Below are 19436 nucleotides of genomic sequence, written 5' to 3' on the forward strand. Positions count from 1 at the left end.
TTGGCTTAAGTCCTAGAATACATCAATCTCAACTCTTATAAAATTCTAAAAGTAGTAAAAATTTTAGAATGGTAATTATAATTAGATGAACTTAACAAATTAATAAGTAAATGTATAGTGCATGTAACATTATTTAAACTAGTTGTAAAAGCACATGTTCAAATTGGTTTATTATAGTGTTTAGAATTTTTATTTTTTTTAATATTACCATACTAATTTTTACACCCAATACCAATTTTTAATAATAGGTATATCTTGAAAGTAAAAAAATCAAAATAATAAAAAAGTGAATAGTAAAAAAAATTATTTGCAAATAAATCACATTGAACTTATCATTCCTACTCGTGTATATTAAGACATTTGATAAGCGGAATCTCCTAGATTTGCAGAAATTATATAATTTTTTTTCCTTCCAGTTTTATAGATCCGAGTCATAAAGTTATGATTCTGAGTTGCCCCCGTGAGTTGAGATACGAAACCAATTCATGTGTCAAACTCATCGCATATCTCACGCAATGCCATACGTTGACCGATGCACCCTTCTATCCCTATACCATTTAAATGCCAAAGAGACTCGAATTTGGATCTTTAGCTGATTGTCAAAGAGCACTACCATCGAACTAAACCCTGAGGCGAAAATTCCCCCCAGTCCTTGTCATGTGGATCTTAACCCATGATCCGAAATTTCAAAGATCCATAAAGCCTAAATAGTAGGCGGTTCACAAGTCTTAATCCCTTGAAGAAAACATTATAGCCAAAATGTCAAAACTCATTTGTGCTTTGATTGTTGTTTTGGCACATTGGATCTACCCCAACTACAACAATATATATTCACTAAATAAATTAAATGGCTCACATGATTAGTAAATCTCTTTCAAGCAGAAGGGGGCCTCATGTAACCTCCAAAAACAGATCATTATAACAGTTTAATCTGAACCGACACCCCGAAAACATTATTGTTAGTTGAACCTAATCAATCATCAATTTAATATAAACCAGTCATCTTTTACTAATGTTTCTGAGTATTGAAACACCCTACCCTACCAAACTTTAATCCAGAAAAGGCTCATCTCTTATCATCAAATTGTAGATGTTGCATGAAGATAACAAAAGGAATAGCTTTTGGTAAAGTTTCTGTATTGTATTGCTTTTTACGGTTTCACTAGTGCATGAACCAAATCACTATCACACAAATAGAGCTTAGGAGAAAGACACAACGAATTCAGATGGATAGTAATATAATAAAGGCCGGTGAGCCATAACAAGAAAGGTAGATGGGTAGCCAAATTCTCATCCAATTTAAAAAATACCGCCTCTCTTTCTTCTAGATATACAAAAAGAGAAGAAAAATCTAAAGAGATCAGGTTCTACATCACCACTCAAACGGAATCAAATTCCCAGCTTTTTTAACATATGAGGAAGGAAACAAAAACCATAGTGGGGTATGTCCCTAGATGATTCCCTCGCTCCACCCACCGTAGAAATTACAACCCTGTACGTGGTAAAATCTCATCCACACATCCAAAAGATAAAACCCCACCACCAATTTCACCCCAGTTTCCCCATGTGTAAATCCATCAGCCCCACAACAACACTAGGCCTGAGAGCCAGAGGGTTAGAGCTGCAGAAAAGAACAAGTCAGTGCAGTGAAGGGGAGCCACTGCAGCACTGGAGTCCGTGCTGGTGATGCCACCACTTCCTGAGGGGCCTAGGCCAAACACTGAGGGACTGGTGGTGCTGCTTGGAGTCGTGGTTGAGGGTGTGGTTGTGGAAGGTGTGGTCGTGGAAGGTGTGGTCGTGGATGGTGTGGTTGTGGATGGAGTTGTGCTGCTTCCTGTAGAGCTGAACGAAGGAGAGAAACCACAACAATGTTAATCACAAACCCTAATTGAGTATCAAATTGATAAGAAAAAGGAACAGAAGGAAGAACAGATGTCAATCTGAGATCTGAAATCAATATTTTTTCACCATCAAGAGGAAAAAAAAACACAGAAAAAACATAAGGGTATCAACATCATGACAGCTCACAGCTTTAGTGGGGGAGAAACGTGGAAGGATATCAATGTAAGAAAATATTAAATAGGGTGATGTATCTACTTTCTTAACTACAGTCGAAAAAATTCTTAATTCATTGTCAAGATTTAACCTAATGGTTGCTAGCTATTGGCATACAAAAAACCCTGTCTTTGTTTTTGGAGGAGAAACCCCAATCACAGAGGAATCAACCAGGAAGAACAACCCCCATAATCTATCTTTTAGATTTCAATATTATTGCCTTATGCAAGAGAAAGCAGTGGGAAATGGTTATTTTGTAGATTGAAATTGGGGGAAAAACTTTATTATGGTGATCATCATAAAAAGTTAAAAAAACTCGATAAAAAGGAGATAATAAACCATCCCAACCAAAAGAATCAAAACATGGAAAAGGGGAAAATCTTAGGCATGGAAAAGATATTTTTGATCTGCAACGAGAAGATTTTTTGTCTGAAGCAGATGCTCACTGCTAAACCATGGGAAATAATAAACCATCCCAACCAAAAGAATCAAAACATGGAAAAGGGGAAAATCTTAGGCATGGAAAATATATTTTTGATCTGCAACAAGAAGATTTTTTATCTGAAGCAGATGCTCACTGCTAAACCATGGGAAAAAGATGATGCATTTCAAAGTGAGAAGAGAACCCATCTGACAAGAAACAGACTAAAAGGACAGAAACCAGGAGGAATAGAGGCAAACCTTGCACTTGTAGGATAAACACAAGTTGAAACGCTGGCTGTAAATCACCAAACAATAGAGGAAGAGAAAAAATCAGTATTCCATGAGGGTTGGGGATGATGAAATTAGCGAGGTTTCACAAGGCACTTACAAGGGTTAGTCTGACTTTGGGTGGCAGTTCCTGCAAAATCACAGCTCCCAGAAGCTTGACCCTTCTTCTGGAAATAGCTGTTAACAGCATAACTACAGTGATCCTTCACAGTGTTGGGGTTGTAACAAGCCCCATTTTGAATAATTGGGGAGCAGTCAGCTCCAGCTCCACAGGCATAATCCAAGGTTTTCTGAAGAGCTTGGTCACTCAACCCATCTTTACACACACAATAGACAGCAGCACCTAGCAAAAGAAAACCCACCAAGGCAATGGATCAGCCCATGAAAATCTCAATAAACATAAGGACTTTGCTCCATGAAAATTTCCATCTCATGGGGTAAGACAATTCCCAGAAATATAGTCAAAAAGAGAAAACCCAAGAGAAAACACAGTAATCAGGGGCTTACTTGAATGGCCAGTCATGGCCAGGAAAAGCACAAAATACACTAGAACAGCCATGATTGAAGCAAGATGATGGGAAATATTTGAGAAACCAAACAGTTCCTTAAAGGGTCAGTGGGAACTTAGAAATCAAGATGAGTGTGAGAGAGAAAGGGGGAGAGAGAGAGAGAGAGAGAGAGGGAGAGATGGGGTTGTGGGGAATGGAGGCTTCTAGACAATAATAGGAGAGTGAGGTGGGTGGTAGACTGGTAGTGGAGGTGGGGTGTCTGTATCTCGAATAGCTTTTCGGTTTTTACTGTTCTTTTTTCACTCTTTTTTGTTTTTTGGGTCTTAATACATAGTATTTTATTGTTTCTGATGTGAGGATCTGGGGGGCGGTGTGGCCTTGGGAACTGAGCTAAGCTAAGCTAAGCTTTTGTCATGTATTTTGACTGTTTTAGAGTGTGAGCTTTCAAACGGTCTTAAACTCATGTGGCATGTGCAGTACCAAATATTAACCCAACCTAGGGTTTAGTTTGGAGCTTCCTGGCTCCCTTCTAGTTATGCCATGTGTGCTGTCACTGTGAGCCCTTCCCCGCTTTGCTTTTCCCTCTGGCCGTCAGCATCTTTATCTCGCAGAGAGCTCTTTTCTGTTGTGATAAAATTGATCAAAGTGCACCCATCTTTCTACTGACCAAATGAAGGAGAAAAAGTTATTCTACATATGTGGCCTACATGGGTTGGATGTGGGAAGATGAGATTCTGATACCATGTTAAGTTAATCAATCTAAAAACTAGTAAGCAACTAATAATACAAATCGTGTCAATTTGGCTAAAACCCTAGTAATGTTCTTCCTAAGTATGATTTTCTTTTGCAACAAATGAAGTATTTCGATCGATTAATGGAGATTCAAAATTGTCATTTCTTCTTCTCCTATAGAATTTGAGGAAGGTACAAGGTAATATGACTTTTTTAAATGCTGATGCTTTTTAAAAATTATAAATGGTAAACTAATAATAAATATTAAAAGCTTATTTGAAAATGATTGTAGTATAAAAACATTTTCATTTCATTTCTTTGGTTACCAATTTTTCATCATCAAATGAAGCAAGGATCATTGTTGGAAGAAGTCCATGAATTAGAGTGATTAGTAAGGAAGCTCCAATGGGAATAAGTAACCTTTTTGAATGGTGATTGCAGCCAATAATTAGGGAATAAGTTCACAATCAAAGACAGCCTATATGACACATGAATCAAACAAAACCAAAAACAAAAAGGAAAGGAGAGAATATTTGGTGGAGTTGGGAGGAAAAAAAAATTAAATAAAAACTACAACTTTTGTTCTTTGTCTCTGGCCATGTAAACCTTTACACACAAGTATTCTCTCCATTTCTCTGGTTGCTTTTACATTACTTTCTCTTATTAGTCTTTAAAGGTGTTGATTGAAGCTTTGAAATTTAGGAAAAAGAGAATAATTTTGGCACAAACCCAAAAGGTGGAGATTCTCCACTTGTAATATGAAGTTCTAATTAAGGATGTGGGAAATAATCTAAACTTCATCCCTCCTGATTTTTAAAAAATATTTTTTTTAATAAAAATACATTTTATACATCATATTTTTTTAATGCTTCTTACGATTTTAAAATGGGTTTACAATATTAAAAGGAGTTTATACATATATAGTATCAAAAACTTTTTTCTTTATCCAATATGAGATATCACAATCACCCCATGCAAATATAATACAACGTCATGTCTTATAAAATTACAGGATTGAACAAACAAAGACCCACATTGGAATCAAGGATTAGTTTTTATAACATTTATAATGATTTGTTTCTCAAATGTATAGATATTGTCTGTTTTATTTAAATAAATAATCATGTATTTTCAATATTAGAAAGGACCCACATATAGTGTCAACTCTAATAGTCTAAAACTCAAATAAATTATATTAGAAAAATATAATTTAATTCTTGAAAGTTTTCTCTAAATATATTTTAAAGTTATATTTGATCATCAAATACTGTTTTTTGGGTTCTCGAAACTCTTTTTAGGTGGCTAAAGTTGAAATAATAACGTTATTAAATTATTGTACCGACTTTTTAGATGAGCTATTTTAATCATAAAATTAATTAGAAAAAAAATGCTCCAACTCATTGGCAAGAGACATGAGCATATGCATGTATGTTTAAGATATCTGCAGATGAATTTGAAGGAAAAGAGTTGGTGGGCCAGTAGGCCCATCTTTAATATTGCAGCAAAATTATTCTTGTCAACTTTCAATAGATGGCTTCATTGTAACATTATACTGCTTATAAAATTACTTTATGTTGTGCTTCCACACTTTACGTTATTTCAAGGGCAGGTTTGGAGCAATGTTAACTTTTGCCTTCAATAGTAAAATAGTTAAAAAAAAGTAAAAAAAAAAAGAAAAAAAGAAAAAAAGGTGGGCAATCAATTTTATATTCAAAAGTGTATTACTAGCATTCATAGAATCATTCTAAAAGTGTTTTTACTAATAATGCTTAATATGCATTTGACAGTGATATTGAAAAGTGTTTTCGACATTTTTAATATTTGAAGAATAAAAATTTTCAAGTGTTAGAAAGGTTAAAAACACTTTACAGAATCACTATCAAACACATTTTTCGTACTTTTTATCATAGTTTATATAATGAGAAAAATGATTTTCGGACTATTCATCCATCAACTAATTGTTTTTTAGAAATACTTTTAAAAATAAATTATCAAATATAAAATTTCTATAAAAAAAAACACTTCTATATATTTTAAAAAAGGCTTCTTCTTATAATTAAAAAAAAAATATTTTACTTTTATCATATTCAGGCAAAAGTAGAACTTTTCAATTTTTCTAAAAAGATGTAAACGTCATTGAGAAGCATGAGCTAGATGGACACATAAATGTTATTGAAAAGTTTCAACTAACTTTTAAGAGACTTCCCAAACAAGACTTTAGTGTCATTTATTTTTCAAACCAAAAATTAAATAAATAATACAATTTATAATGAGCAATATTTACTATTTTCTTTAAAATTTAAAGTATTTTCTATGTTCTGAAATTTGTTTTTAATAAAAATATTATTAATTTTTCCAAAAAGATATAGAAAAGAAGTGGAAGAATCCAAAAGGGTATGTACATTCTCCATCAACTTCAGTTCACATAGCTTTCCTAAAATTATCTTTTGGTTAAATTGAGATGTATCATGTGTGTGATGTATGATTGTTTTTTTTTGTTGGGTTATAGACGAGTGAAAGGACCCACCATAAAGGCAGTGACACTTCATAGCTACTCAATATGATATGATCTATATTATTACTTAAATCTTCCACTTCTCTAAGCAAGTGGGTGTGGATTAATTTCAAACCACCAATCAAAACCAAATTTTGTATCGTTACATATTATCTTGCCCAAAAATCACGTGTTTTTTTTAATAATGTATTTAGTTGTTTTCACTTATTTTCTGAAAATTATTTTAAAAAATAATTATCTAAATATGATGGATAATTGAAAATAAAATACTTTTGATAAAAGTTATTTTTAATATTATTTTAAAACATAAAAAATAGATTAAGAATATTTTAAGTTCTTGAATGGATTTTTATTTCACATATCATTGAAAAAATGGTTTTAAAAAATAATTATCAAAAGTGATTTTTTAGCTTTGAAAACATTTCCAGAAACAGCTTTTGTTCTTCAAATTTCCACTTTTTAAAAAAATGTCCGCTTAGCTCAGTCTGCATGATAAAAATAATTGTCCAGATCGGGCCAAGTTGAATCCGCAGAGGAGTTCTTCTCTAAGCCCAGTCTCAAATGTCAAGGAATGATTCAACCCTGCCCACTCACAAGTCACAATGGTTGGATTTTCGGTTGTGTTGTGCTGGAATCATAGGCCACCCGGTTGACGGGGACTATTGGGCCAATATTTGAAATAATAACGTTGCAAGACCAGGCCCATTGTATAGTGGGCCTTCAAATGCAATCCATTCCCATCCTAACCCTAGCTCGACTTCGTCACTACCATTTTTCCTTCGCTTCTGTCAGTATTCTCGATGAAACCTCTGAACTGAGCGGAGCTTATCAATGGCGTCCCAAATGGCGATCCTCTCCAGAGCCCGTAAAACCCTCCTCAAAACCCTAAACCACCACAATAGTCCCTTTAAAGCTTCCATTTCCACCTTCACATTCCTCTCCCAGGAACCCCAACTGGCCGAGCCCAGCCTCCCCCCGTCATCTCCCACTCCACTTCCTCCCAACCCCGCCTCAGGGAGCCCGCTCTACAACGAGAACTGGCGGAGCCCCATCCCCCAGGCTCAGTCCATCATTCCTCTAGGATTTCTGCACCAGTCCTCTTCGTCGCGGCTGCAGGCGCTGTCGCAGACGCTGGATGTGCCGAGCCTGATGAACGTGTTCGCCGACTGGATGACGTCGCAGCGGTGGGCGGATATGAATCAGCTGTTCGAGTTTTGGATTAGGTCGCTTGATAAGAATGGGAAGCCGAATAAGCCGGATGTGAACTTGTATAACCATTACTTGAGGGCGAAGTTGATGATCGGCGCCTCGGCTGGGGAGCTGCTGGATCTGGTGGCGCAGATGGAGGACTACGCCATCATTCCTAATACGGCGTCGTTTAATTTAGTGTTGAAGGCAATGTATCAAGCCAGAGAGACCGAGGCCGCCGAGAAGTTGTTTCAGCGGTTAGGATTCTTTTCTTCCGTTTATATTCGCAGTGATGTTTTTATTGTTTTTCAAGAAATGTTTTAGTATTAATGTTGATTTTTGTCTATTTCTGAAAATGGAACGTCAGAATTCTCTTTCACTTACCCCCATTTCCAGAAAATTAAGGCTGTTCCTTCTGGAAAACAAATTATCATTGAACTTTTTTTCCCTGGGAAACTGCATACACAAAATTTGAATATGATATGCTTGATTAGTGGAGAATGAAAATGAACTTGGTACCTAAGACATTTGCATGGATTTTTCCATTTTAATTTTCACGTAAAATTGTTATTAGATGCCATGGATTTGTTAAAGCTCCGTAGGTTAAGATATGGGTCAAGAATTTACAAAACCAGATAAGATTCATGGTTGGGGAGATTGGCCATGAAGAAAGTTTATGAAGGTGACCGATAAAATAGTTTATTTATTAAGGCTTCATTAATGGCAAGATTTAATTACTGTTTGAGTTGAGGCTAAGATATGGGACAAGAATTTACAAAACAAGATTAGCTTCATGCTTGGGAGATTGGCCATAAAGAAATATTTATGAAGGTGGCTGATAAAATGGTTTAGAGAAACTCTCATTGGTGATAAGAAATAGGATAAGATAAGTAAACCTCTCGATTATTCCTTATAATAATCAAAGATCTCGTCATTTCTCATATCTTATGTTCAACTAATAGGATATGATAAGTGATGAGATAATTTATCCAACTTTTTTTTAAATCTCATGAGATATATACATCCCATGGATCTGCCTATAAAATAAAAAATAAAAAAAATATACATCCCATGGATCCTAAATTCGTTCCTCTCATCCATTTTCTTCATTTTTTTAATGGCACTTGGTATATTTTTTATTTTAAAAAATATCGAATACGGATATGCAATATATTTTCCTTTTTATCTTTCATTTCTTCTACAAATCAAACATGAGCATATTATAACATCTTTGATTGGATATAATGAACTAGAATATCGTTTCTATCCGATATAATATCCAAGAACATCATATTCTACATTGACAATGAGCTTTATGATATGTATATATTATCCTATCATGTCAGCCAAATGTAGTCAAAGTGTCTTGCAAAAGATGATGAAACCTGTTTACGTTAGATGTTGGCTGTAATGGTTGGATATTATTAATGAAGTACATGACTAAACTGTAATAATTAGAGAGATGAATGATTTTTCCATCACAACAGGCTTTACATTAATGTGCACATGAGCTCTCATCTTTTGCTTTGGTTATGAGTGAACTAATTATTTATATCTTAGAATGTGGGTGTTCTGATTGTTGTGGATGTAGTTTTCAAGAGTGGGAATAGAGGGTAAATGCTAATTTAGAACTTAGAACTGTATATAATTTAAAATTTCACAGGATTGCTGGTCATAGCATATGTATGATTTTAACTTTAGTAATTATGAAGAGCAGAAGTGAGTGCATACTGAAGATTGATGTTGGGCTTAAAATAAAAAAGGGAAGAAGAAAAGAAAAGAAAAAACAGAGTACAAGGATACCCTCAAAGTCTTAAGGCTCATGGCTGCCAAAGGGAGGATCATGGGAATCTGAAGATGGGGTAAATGAATGCCCCAAACAGCATTTAAATGCTGTCTGTTATCATGGACGACTATTTTCTTCTTTACCTATAAAAAAAAATGGTAATAGCCGACTATTTCACTTTTTTATTTAATCTTTTTTTTATTTAAAAAATCATATTTACCTTTAGTTGACTTGTATGCTTTTTTATTTTATTTTATAGGCACTATAAATTAGTTGGCTTATATGCTTATGCCAGGGGACTGTCCTTTGCAGTCCTTATTCTCTGTTTTTCTATTTATTATATTCTTTTATTTCTGGATTGGATTTGAACAAGAGAAGTTTGTTCTTCTATTTGTCACTTTGCTTGTTTGCATAAAATTTTACTCCATCACAGGTTCTTTCCCTACAAACACTCATATTTTTCATTATTTTTTATGGATGGACCTTTACTTTATTTATATCAGGATGCTGCAGACAGGAAAGGAATCTATGCCTGATGATGAGTCATATGAATTGGTTGTTGGTATGCTGTTTTTGACAGACCAGATTGATGCTGCCTTGAGATATGTTGATTTGACTTTGAAATCTGGTTATATGTTGTCAATGAGGGTTTTTGCTGAGTGTGTGAGAAGTTGTGTTAACAAAGGCAGGCTGGATGCTTTGGTGTCTATTATAGAGAGGTGCAAGGTACATGACTAATTAGAATTTTTTTCTAGATCATCTGTGTTAGGAGGAACACTTTCTGGTTATGTTTCTGTTTCTGACCTCGCTTCTCTGGAGTGTGTACCAGACAATGGATCAGAATAAAGCTCTTTCTCCCTCCTGGAACATGTGCATCTTCATTGCAGATATTGCGATGCAAGAGGATAATAGCAAGTTAGCTTTTTATGCCCTGGAATTCATGGCCAGATGGATTGCTCGGGGTGAGAATGCAAGGGGCCCTGTTCTACTCTCTGTGGATGAGGGGCTTGTTGTATCAGCACTTGGAACTGCTGGTAGGACTTATAGTTCTACTCTTCTAGATGCATCATGGGCGATCCTACGACGATCATTGCGTCAAAAGAAGGCACCTCAACCAGAATCTTATCTTGCAAAAATATATGCCGATGCAACATTGGGGAATTTGCAGAGAGCATTCAGCACTCTGCATGAGTTTGAAACCGCTTATAGGAACTCCCCCAAAGAAGCAGAAGAGGATATATTCTCACCTTTTACATCTTTACATCCTTTGGTAATGGCAAGCTCCAAGAAGGGTTTTGAAACTTTGGACACGGTTTGTCTTCTTATCTGTAAAAGTTTCTGTTCTCACAATTCATTTACTATAGTTGGTTGATTTTCCATACATTGATACTGAAATCTGATTAGGGTGTAATTTATTTTTACTTTTATTGTTTTTAGTCGTTTAGGTTCAATTTAGATCGCGAAAAGTAGGAGGGAAACTCAATTGGGAGAAAAAATGGAAAAGGAAGAAAAAAAAGCTTAAACTCAATAATTTTTTCTCTAGCATACTTTTCCAATATTATTCTTCTTTTCTATAGAGAATAAAGAATTTAAGAATGTATAAGTTCTTACATAATTTTCATTATATTTCAATTTTCCATGGAAAACCAGACTATTTTTTTTTCTTTCCCATAGCACTTTCCATGATCCAAACAAAGTCTTAATGAATCTGAAACTGGAACATAAAAAATATACACTTACCTTTATTTGTCAAAAACCAAACAGGCACACATATACATGAAACCCCTTCTCGTCCTTTATCATTTTTTTTTGGATACGCAAAGAGGAAAATATTACCAGTGCTTATGGTTTGTTGAGTAATAGATTTGAAATTATGCAAATCATGCATTATTGGATTTTATTTCTTTCCATGCTTTAATTTTTTGTCTAGTCCACCATATTATTGACTTAGTGAGGAGCTCTCAATGGTAAAGATTCATGGAAGAGCATCAATCAGGGGTGGGATGAGTTCGTGAGGTTCATTTCCTTCTCTTTGGGTGATTGGCGAAGAGTTAGGTTTTGTCATGATATATGGTGTGGGGAGTTGCTGCTGCATGTCAGATTTCCTGAGTTGTTTTCCATTGCTGTGGACAGAGAGGTTTTGGTTGAGTTATCAGGGCTTTTTGAGAGGTGGGGCTTTTTGAAATTTGATGTTTGTGAGTGATGTCCAGGGCGTTAGGTTTGGCAAGGGATACTTTGGAAGCTATTAACATCTTTATTTCATACAGGAAGATGAGATATTTTGAGATGTAAGGCTGTAATAAGAGGGAATTTTCAATGAAATCTTACCATGTGCTAATGACTGGAGAGGAAGGTGCTTTCCCAACTAAAGATTTATGGCTGTTTCTTTGTGTGGACAGCTATGTGGAAGAGAATTTTGACTCTAGACCATTTTAAGTTGAGTGGTTGGAGACATGGAATTTAGTTTTGTCCCACACTAATCTTTTTAGGAAATAATGGACTTCTATCTAAGTATGTCTATGGAAAAATTTACAAATATCTAAACATACCAATGTTAGTCCTTTGCTATTCTAGTCATAGCAAGTTGCTTCTCATTTCATTCCCTCTTTCTTTCAAGGATATCTTACAATCCCTTTCTTATTTCTTTCTTTCTTTCTTGATAGGCAAAAAGGATGAGCATATTAACTAAAGTGCTGAAATAAAAAATAAGATGTGACCAAGTAAACACAATGCATGCATGTTGCACATAGAGAATAAAAAAAAAAAACATCTGAATCTCAATATCTAGCTAACTTGATGTCCATACTATCAACAAAGCCAAGAAGGAAGGAAAAGAACTTGAGTTTCTTTTTTCTAAAAGCATTTGTTATTAAGTACAAGGTAGAGGATGGTGGGTGGTGTTCCAAGGATGTGAGGGAAAGTTATGGAAAGCCATTAGAAAGGATTGAGATCTTTTGGCTAGTAGAGTTGCCTTCTCGGTTGGGAATGTGCAAAGGGTTAGATTTTAGATGGACAAATGGTGTGGTGATGAGCCATTGTGTGATACCCTTTCCCTTTTCTTTTTGCTATTGTTGCTTCTAAGGAGGCTTGGGTGATAGATGTTTGGAACCTATCAAAAGAAGAGGGTTGTCAGGTCCCTTGCTTTTCCAGGCTCCTAAATGATTGAGTGGTGAATATTGAGAAGCAGTTTCTTTTGAGTTTGCAAATAAGGAGAGTTAGTAGCAAAGAGGAAGATAAGGTGAATTGGACAAGCTCGAATGATGGTAAATTCTTTGTTAAGCCCTCTATTTAGCTTTAGAACCAGGAAGTATAACTTTGTTTCTAGCAAGTGTGATTTAGAACTCTTGGGTGCTGTTGAAGGTAGGCTTTTTTGCATGGGAGGCTACTTGGGCAAAGGTAAAACTTTGGATTAGTTAAAGAAGATATTATCCTTGGCAAACAAATGTTATCTTTGTTAGGTAGAAGAAAATTCCATTGATCACATCCTTATTCATTGTGTTAAGACAAGGGCTTTGTTGCATCTTTTGTTTTCCTTCTTTTGGTTAGAGAGATGCTTTTAGGTTGGCATGACTCTTTCATGGGTAAAAAGTGGAAAAAAGCATGATACGCTGCTCCCTTATGAGAATGAAGATCACTCTATGCAAAGACTAAAACATTTCTTTCTTGTAATCTTTGGACTTGGTCTAACTTGTTTTTAGTTTCTGGTCTCCTGTATGTAGTAGATTTTGTAGACTGGTTGGGCTCCTATTGAGGAGACGTTTTTTGGTGGCCCTCTTGTTTTGGAGATGCCTTGAGGTGTTTTTTATATACGTCCTGTGTATTATGGGGTGCTTTGTTGGTGTCTCTTGTTTATATTATAATATTCTCTTGCTTTAATCATCAGAAAACATAATTACTAGTTTCTTTTGCCAACCCATTCATTCTTTTTAATTAAAAAAACAAGATAATTGATTGCATTAAATTTGGAATGTATGAATAAAGGATGTGAAATCCTTCGAAGATTTATAGAATCTGATTGAGAAAGAAAGTAGGCTCTATAGCATTCCCAAAGAAAGCAAAACAAACTTTACATAAGACACAAAGTAGCTCTATCCAATAATTTCAATGACGCCCAACGAGTATGGAAACCACAACCAAGTACAAATGAAGATCATACTACATGTCTCATAGGGTAAAATGTTCTGACAAAGGATATCAATTTTTTAGCTTAGCTCTATGCTCAGTAAAAAAAACACATTCAAAATTTTTCAAAACCAGTTCTCTGTTGTACTTCTAGTTTTTTGTACAAGAGGATAAGCCAGTTGTTACTTATTATACTTGAATAGTCATCCCTGATAGTCATTAGATCAATAGCTGCAATTCACTTCAGTCTTCCACACGTGCCCTTGGTGACTCATGTATGATACTCCACCTTTTATGGCTCAATCTTGAGCAGTCTTAAAATCCTTCAAAATCTGTGATGGAAAAGAAGTGGCAACTGTTTCACAAAATTCATTGTGTGAGATGCAACATCAATGGGGCAGTTTCCCTGTTAACTTGGCAGCTGCAGTTCCCTGTGTTGCACAATTCATATGCCTGATGCAACATGATCTGCATGTCTCTGCAATTTCCAGCATCTAGCTATTCATGATGTGAGATGCAACACACTTGATGTGCCTGCCCTGTAATTGGCAGTTGCAATGCACCGTGTCTCACAATTTATAATGTGAGATGCAACATGATCTGATAAGTAATGTGTCAGCATTTTTGTAAAACCTTGGAAGTAAGAGCTTTTGGTGCAACATTTTGTGAAGTTTGAACATGGAAGTTTTGGGGGTTGGAGGCCTAGTATCAGTAGAATGGTCTTTTCTTGTTTAGAAAGTTGCAGATGTGGGGGTTCTGGGAGGCTCTTTTCTTAGGGGAGGAGGTTTTCTTTGCCTTATCGAGCTTAGAAGGGGACAAAGCTCTTGGTTCAGATGGTTTCACTCTGACTTTTTGGCATTAGTGTCGGGATTTTGTTAAGTTGGAGGTGATGGGATTCTTCAAAGGGTTATTTGAGCAAAGCTCCTTTGTGAGGCGTCTGAATGCTACTTTCTTGGTCTTGATTCTAAAGAATGGGGGTGCATAGGATTTAAAAGATTTCAAACCCATCAATTTGATAGGAGGGTTGTATAAGCTTTTAGCCAAAGTATTAGCTAATAGGCTAAAGGGGATTGTTGGCAAAGTAGTTTATGATTTTTCAGCATGCTTTTGTGGAGGGAAGACAAATTTTAGGCGCAACCCTAATTGCAAATGAGGCTATTGATTCAAGACTAAAGAGCTCCACTCTTGGAATTATTTGCAAACTTGATATTTAGAAGGCTTATGATCATGTTAGTTGGAGTTCCTTTTTAGAAGTTATGGTGAAGATGAGTTTTGGGCAAAAGTGGGTGGGTTGGATGAAGTGATGCATGTCGTTAGCTTCCTTCTTAGTTTTACTGAATAGGACCCCATCTACTTCTTCCAAAGTTCTAGAGGTCTGAGACAAGGTGACCTACTCTCCCCTTATTTATTTGTCTTGGTCATGGAGGCTTTTAGTTGTGAAAGCAAAGGGATGAAGGTTTTATCTCTGCTTTTTCGGTGGGTAGGATGGGTAGTAAGATAGTGGAGGTGACTCACCTTTTATATATTGATGATACTATCATACTCGGTGAGGCAAATGAAGAGCACTTGATGTATTTGAACTAGTCTCTCATGTGGTGTAATGTGATTTCTAGGTTGAAAGTCAATATGGAAAAGAGTGAGATCATCCTAGTGGGAAGGATTGATAATTTGGAAGAGTTGACAGGTGAATTAGGTTGTTAGATGGGGTGTTTCCCCTTTATTTATTTAGGTCTTCCTTTGGGACCCTTTTCAACTTGGCAGCAATGTGGGAAGCGGTAGAGGAGAGAGTCAAAAAAAGATTAGCCTTGTGGAAAAGATAGTACTTATCAAAAGTGGGGAGACTCGCTCTCATTAAAATCACTTTGTCTAGTCTCCTTATCTATTGCATGTCTTTATTAGTAATTTCAAGAAGGGTAAGTTTAAGGCTTGCAAAGATTCAAAGAGATTTTTCATGGGGTGGAGGAGCTTTAGAGAAAAAACTTCACCTAGTGAACTAGGCTAAAGTGTGCTTGGACAAGAAAAGAGGGTTTGGGCATTAGGAATCTCTCTATTCTTAACATGGTGTTGTTGGGTAAGTGGGGTTGGAGATTTGCCTTGGAAAGAGACTTTTTGTGGAAGCGATTGATTGTTGGGATGTTTGGGGAGGAAGGAGGAGGAGGAGGTTGGAAGGTTATGGTGTTGGCTTTTGGAAAGCTATCAGAAAAAAATTAGGAGGTTTTTAAAAGTAGAGTTTGCTTCATTATTGGAAATGGAAGGAGAATCAAGTTTTGGTTGGATAAGTGGTGTGGTGACACTATAACACTTGCTAAAAGAGTCTTTCCCCACCTTATTTGCCATTGTCAATTCAAAGGATTTGTGGGTAGTAAATACATGGGAGGAAGATGGGGATCTTGGTCATTGAAGTTCTTGTTTCTCAAAACAGTTCCATGATTGGGAGTTAGAGATGGTGTAACCATTTTTGTAGAAAATTCAAAAGCATTTGGATAGGAGTGATACAGAGGATAAAATGACTTGGTCAGTTTCAAGGAATGGAATGTTCTCTGTTAAAGCTTTCTTACTCTTTCTTGCCTTAGGGAGTTCAAAGGCTTTCCTAGCTATAGTTGTTTTGAATTTGTGGGTCCCAATAAGAATTGGTTTTTTTGCATGGGAAGCTTCTTGGGAAAGGATCTTGACATTAGACCCCTTGAAAAGATGGGCATCTTGGTCATTGAAGTTCTTGTTTCTCAAGACAGTTCCATGATTGGGAGTTAGAGATGGTGTAACCATTTTTGTAGAAAATTCAAAAGCATTTGGATAGGCGTGATACAGAGGATAAAATGACTTAGTCAGTTTCAAGGAATGGAAAGTTTACTGTTAAAGCTTTCTTACTCTTTCTTGCCTTAGGGAGTTCAAAGGCTTTCCCAGCTATAGCTGTTTGGAATTTGTGGGTCCCAATGAGAATTGGTTTTTTTGCATGGGAAGCTTCTTGGGAAAGGATCTTGACATTAGACCCCTTGAAAAGAAGGGGGGTTTCTTTAATAAATAGATGCTTTATGTGTAAAATGGAGGAAGGATTATGACCACATGCTTCTACATTGTGTTACAACTTGATTTCTGTGGCTGTTGGTTTTTTTTGTTATTTGGGTTGCTAAGCTGGAATGGGGTTCAAGTAGGAAAAAAGTGGAAGAAAGCTTGGTTAGCTGCCCTTTTGTGCCCTTTCTAGATCATTTGGCTTGAAAGAAAATGAAGGGCTTTTGAAGATGTGGAAACCTGAGATCAATTGCTAAAATCCTCTTTTATGCTCTCCTTTTGGGATCATGTTAGAAAGAAAAACTGTCTTTCATTTATTTTATTGATTGGCCAGAAGCTATGTAGTTGTGGGCAGGTGGTGTTTTTCCTTTGTTTGCCCTCCTTTCTTTGTTCTTTTTGCTTGGTTCCCTTTGTATACTCTTCGTGTACATTAGCGAGCTTTAGCCTTCCCTTTTTTACCACCCTTTTCTCTTATCTATAATGTTTTTCTGTGTGCTTATCAAAAAAAGAATAAAAAAAGACATGGAAGTTTTGGTACACAAGTGATGAACGAAGGTAATGAATGACTTTTGTTTGGTCTTCTTCTGCAATGATGTGTTTTGTATATGTGTACATATTCTTTCCATCTATCTTCTGATGTGGAAAAGAAAAAAACAAAAGTAATGCATGTTAAGGAAAGCAGGAAATGATTGTGATGTACAGAACCGAGTTACAAATTTTCTTCTGTACTTGTTTCTTTCATGCCCTGTTTCAGACCTTCCTTTTTTTTTTTGTGTGTGTATTGTGGCACATTGCCATCTGTCTCATTACCCTCATCTTCATAGCCACACTTCATCGAGTTTCAGGATTTTCAAGGTCACTCCGCCAATGATTGAAACTTTTATTTGTGTCCTTGTGATGTCAGTTATGGATGTTGAAGGACAGAATGAAGTTAAATGCGATTTCTAGTTCTGTTTTTATATTATAATAAAGTTTAGTTCACTGTTGTTGTTCATTCTTCTGTCCAAAGCATCATTCTACCGAACTAGATGCTGAAATGCATCTGTAGTACTGTCTGTACTCCTGTTTAATTATGATTTGTTTGCTAACTTTGCATTGTTAAAATATGTATCAGGTTTATTTTCAATTGGAGAATCTGAGCCGTGCAGACCCTCCTTACAAGTCTGTTGCTGCTCTGAATTGTGTTATTTTAGGTTGTGCGAATATATGGGACCTTGACAGGGCCTACCAGACTTTTGAGGCAATTGGTTCTTCTTTTGGATTGACCCCTGATATCCATTCATACAATGCTTTGATGTATGCATTTGGAAAGCTCAAGAAGGTGGGTCATCTTATGAATGAATTCTCCCTCTTTTTCCCTCCTTCTATGCATCTATGTATCTACTTGTACAAGCACTATTTAGATACACACATGCAGTCACACAAACACACATGTCATGCACGTACATTCTTCCTTCATGTGAGTATCGAGCCATTTTGTATCTCATGTTATGCATGTGATTCTGGTTCTGTTAATAATTTACTTGGTGAAAATACCAAAAGTCTCATGACTAGATCATTGTAGCAATATTTGCTGGAGAGGCAAAACTAATTTTGGTAAATTCCCTGGAACAAATTCTTTTTTTCCCTTCATTTCCAAATTTGGGTGGGGGTTTGTTTCTGATTGTGTGAGAAGCAGACAGCAGCCATGTACTTTCAGGGCCCACATATATGCCTGAGTCACAGCCTTCTAAGCATCATGACACTCCTACAAATGCAAGAAATTAAACACGCTCATAAACTTTTGTTTTATCTGCTGGAGTAGTTCTAGAGTACTAAGTAGAGAGCTTTTCCTGTAACAGACATTTGAAGCTTCAAGGGTGTTTGAGCACTTAACCAGTCTGGGCATAAAACCAAATGCAATGTCATTTTCATTGCTTGTGGATGCTCATCTCATCAACCGAGATCAAAAAGCTGCTCTCTCTGTGATTGAAGAGATGGTAAAATATCCTTCCTGCTTAATCAGCTGGCTTTTGTTATCAATGTTGGATGCCATCCCTTTTATAAATGATTTATTGTAACATAACAAACTGCATGTACAGATAAATGCTGGATTTGCACCATCGAAAGAGATACTTAAAAAGGTGAGAAGACGATGCATTAGGGAAATGGACTATGAGAGTAATGACCAGGTGGAGTCCCTGGCGAGAAAGTTTAAGATCCGTATGGGCACAGAAAATCGCAGAGACATGCTGTTCAACCTTGCGTACAACACCGATTATGCTTGATAGGTAAATTCTGACATAGTTCATAAATCGAACAATGTGATGACTTTAATATCTTGTACGATCGTTCAGAAGAACTTGCAGTTCTGAAAACCATCCTTTTTTGCCATCTTGTTCCCAGTCTAGTACTGTTTTCCTGAGTCCATTGATTCAGTTTCATGATGTTGCAGTATTAACTCGTATTATTCTGCTCTCAGGTTTGCTTTTGCTTCTCTTCTCTTTGGATCGTGGCATTCCCATTCAACATTTGGCGATGCCAACCTTGGTTTTCCCTTGAATATTCCTCCATGTTTGTAAATTACCAGAGATTGTACTCAATTTTGAGTCTTAGCTGGAGGAATACTAGAGTGTAGCCTCCTAACACCTTGTTTTTGTATTCTTTTTGCGATTTTTGAGGAAAACTAAAGGGATGACGCAATGTTAATCCAAATCAGACACTTCAATATCGCCAATAATTTTTAGGGATGTAGGGCCGCATCCATAATAATTAATATTTCCATCCTAGGGTTTTAGGTTCATTTTGATTTCTGCCCTGATGCATAATT

At 36.1% G+C, this 19436-nt stretch overlaps 2 protein-coding genes across 2 annotated transcripts; one reads left to right on the forward strand and one right to left on the reverse strand.

Moving 5' to 3' along the window:
* Positions 1-1210: 1210 nt before the first annotated feature.
* On the reverse strand, positions 1211-3502 carry LOC117923429 (PLASMODESMATA CALLOSE-BINDING PROTEIN 3-like). The gene is made up of 4 exons (XM_034841713.1): positions 3274-3502; positions 2867-3109; positions 2737-2773; positions 1211-1842 (listed from the first exon to the last, which is right to left on the reverse strand). Exons 1-4 carry the CDS (start codon positions 3323-3325, stop codon positions 1578-1580), a joined length of 597 nt encoding a protein of 198 aa, XP_034697604.1. The 5' UTR covers positions 3326-3502; the 3' UTR covers positions 1211-1577.
* Positions 3503-7293: 3791 nt separating this feature from the next.
* LOC117912512 (pentatricopeptide repeat-containing protein At1g26460, mitochondrial) lies at positions 7294-19434 on the forward strand. Its single transcript, XM_034827115.1, has 7 exons — positions 7294-7967; positions 10000-10222; positions 10326-10808; positions 17742-17948; positions 18469-18606; positions 18709-18897; positions 19089-19434. Exons 1-6 carry the CDS (start codon positions 7354-7356, stop codon positions 18892-18894), a joined length of 1851 nt encoding a protein of 616 aa, XP_034683006.1. The 5' UTR covers positions 7294-7353; the 3' UTR covers positions 18895-18897; positions 19089-19434.
* The last annotated feature ends 2 nt before the right edge of the window (positions 19435-19436 follow it).

This window comes from Vitis riparia, chromosome 1, assembly GCF_004353265.1.
Source record: "Vitis riparia cultivar Riparia Gloire de Montpellier isolate 1030 chromosome 1, EGFV_Vit.rip_1.0, whole genome shotgun sequence".
NCBI classification, from domain to species: domain Eukaryota; kingdom Viridiplantae; phylum Streptophyta; class Magnoliopsida; order Vitales; family Vitaceae; genus Vitis; species Vitis riparia.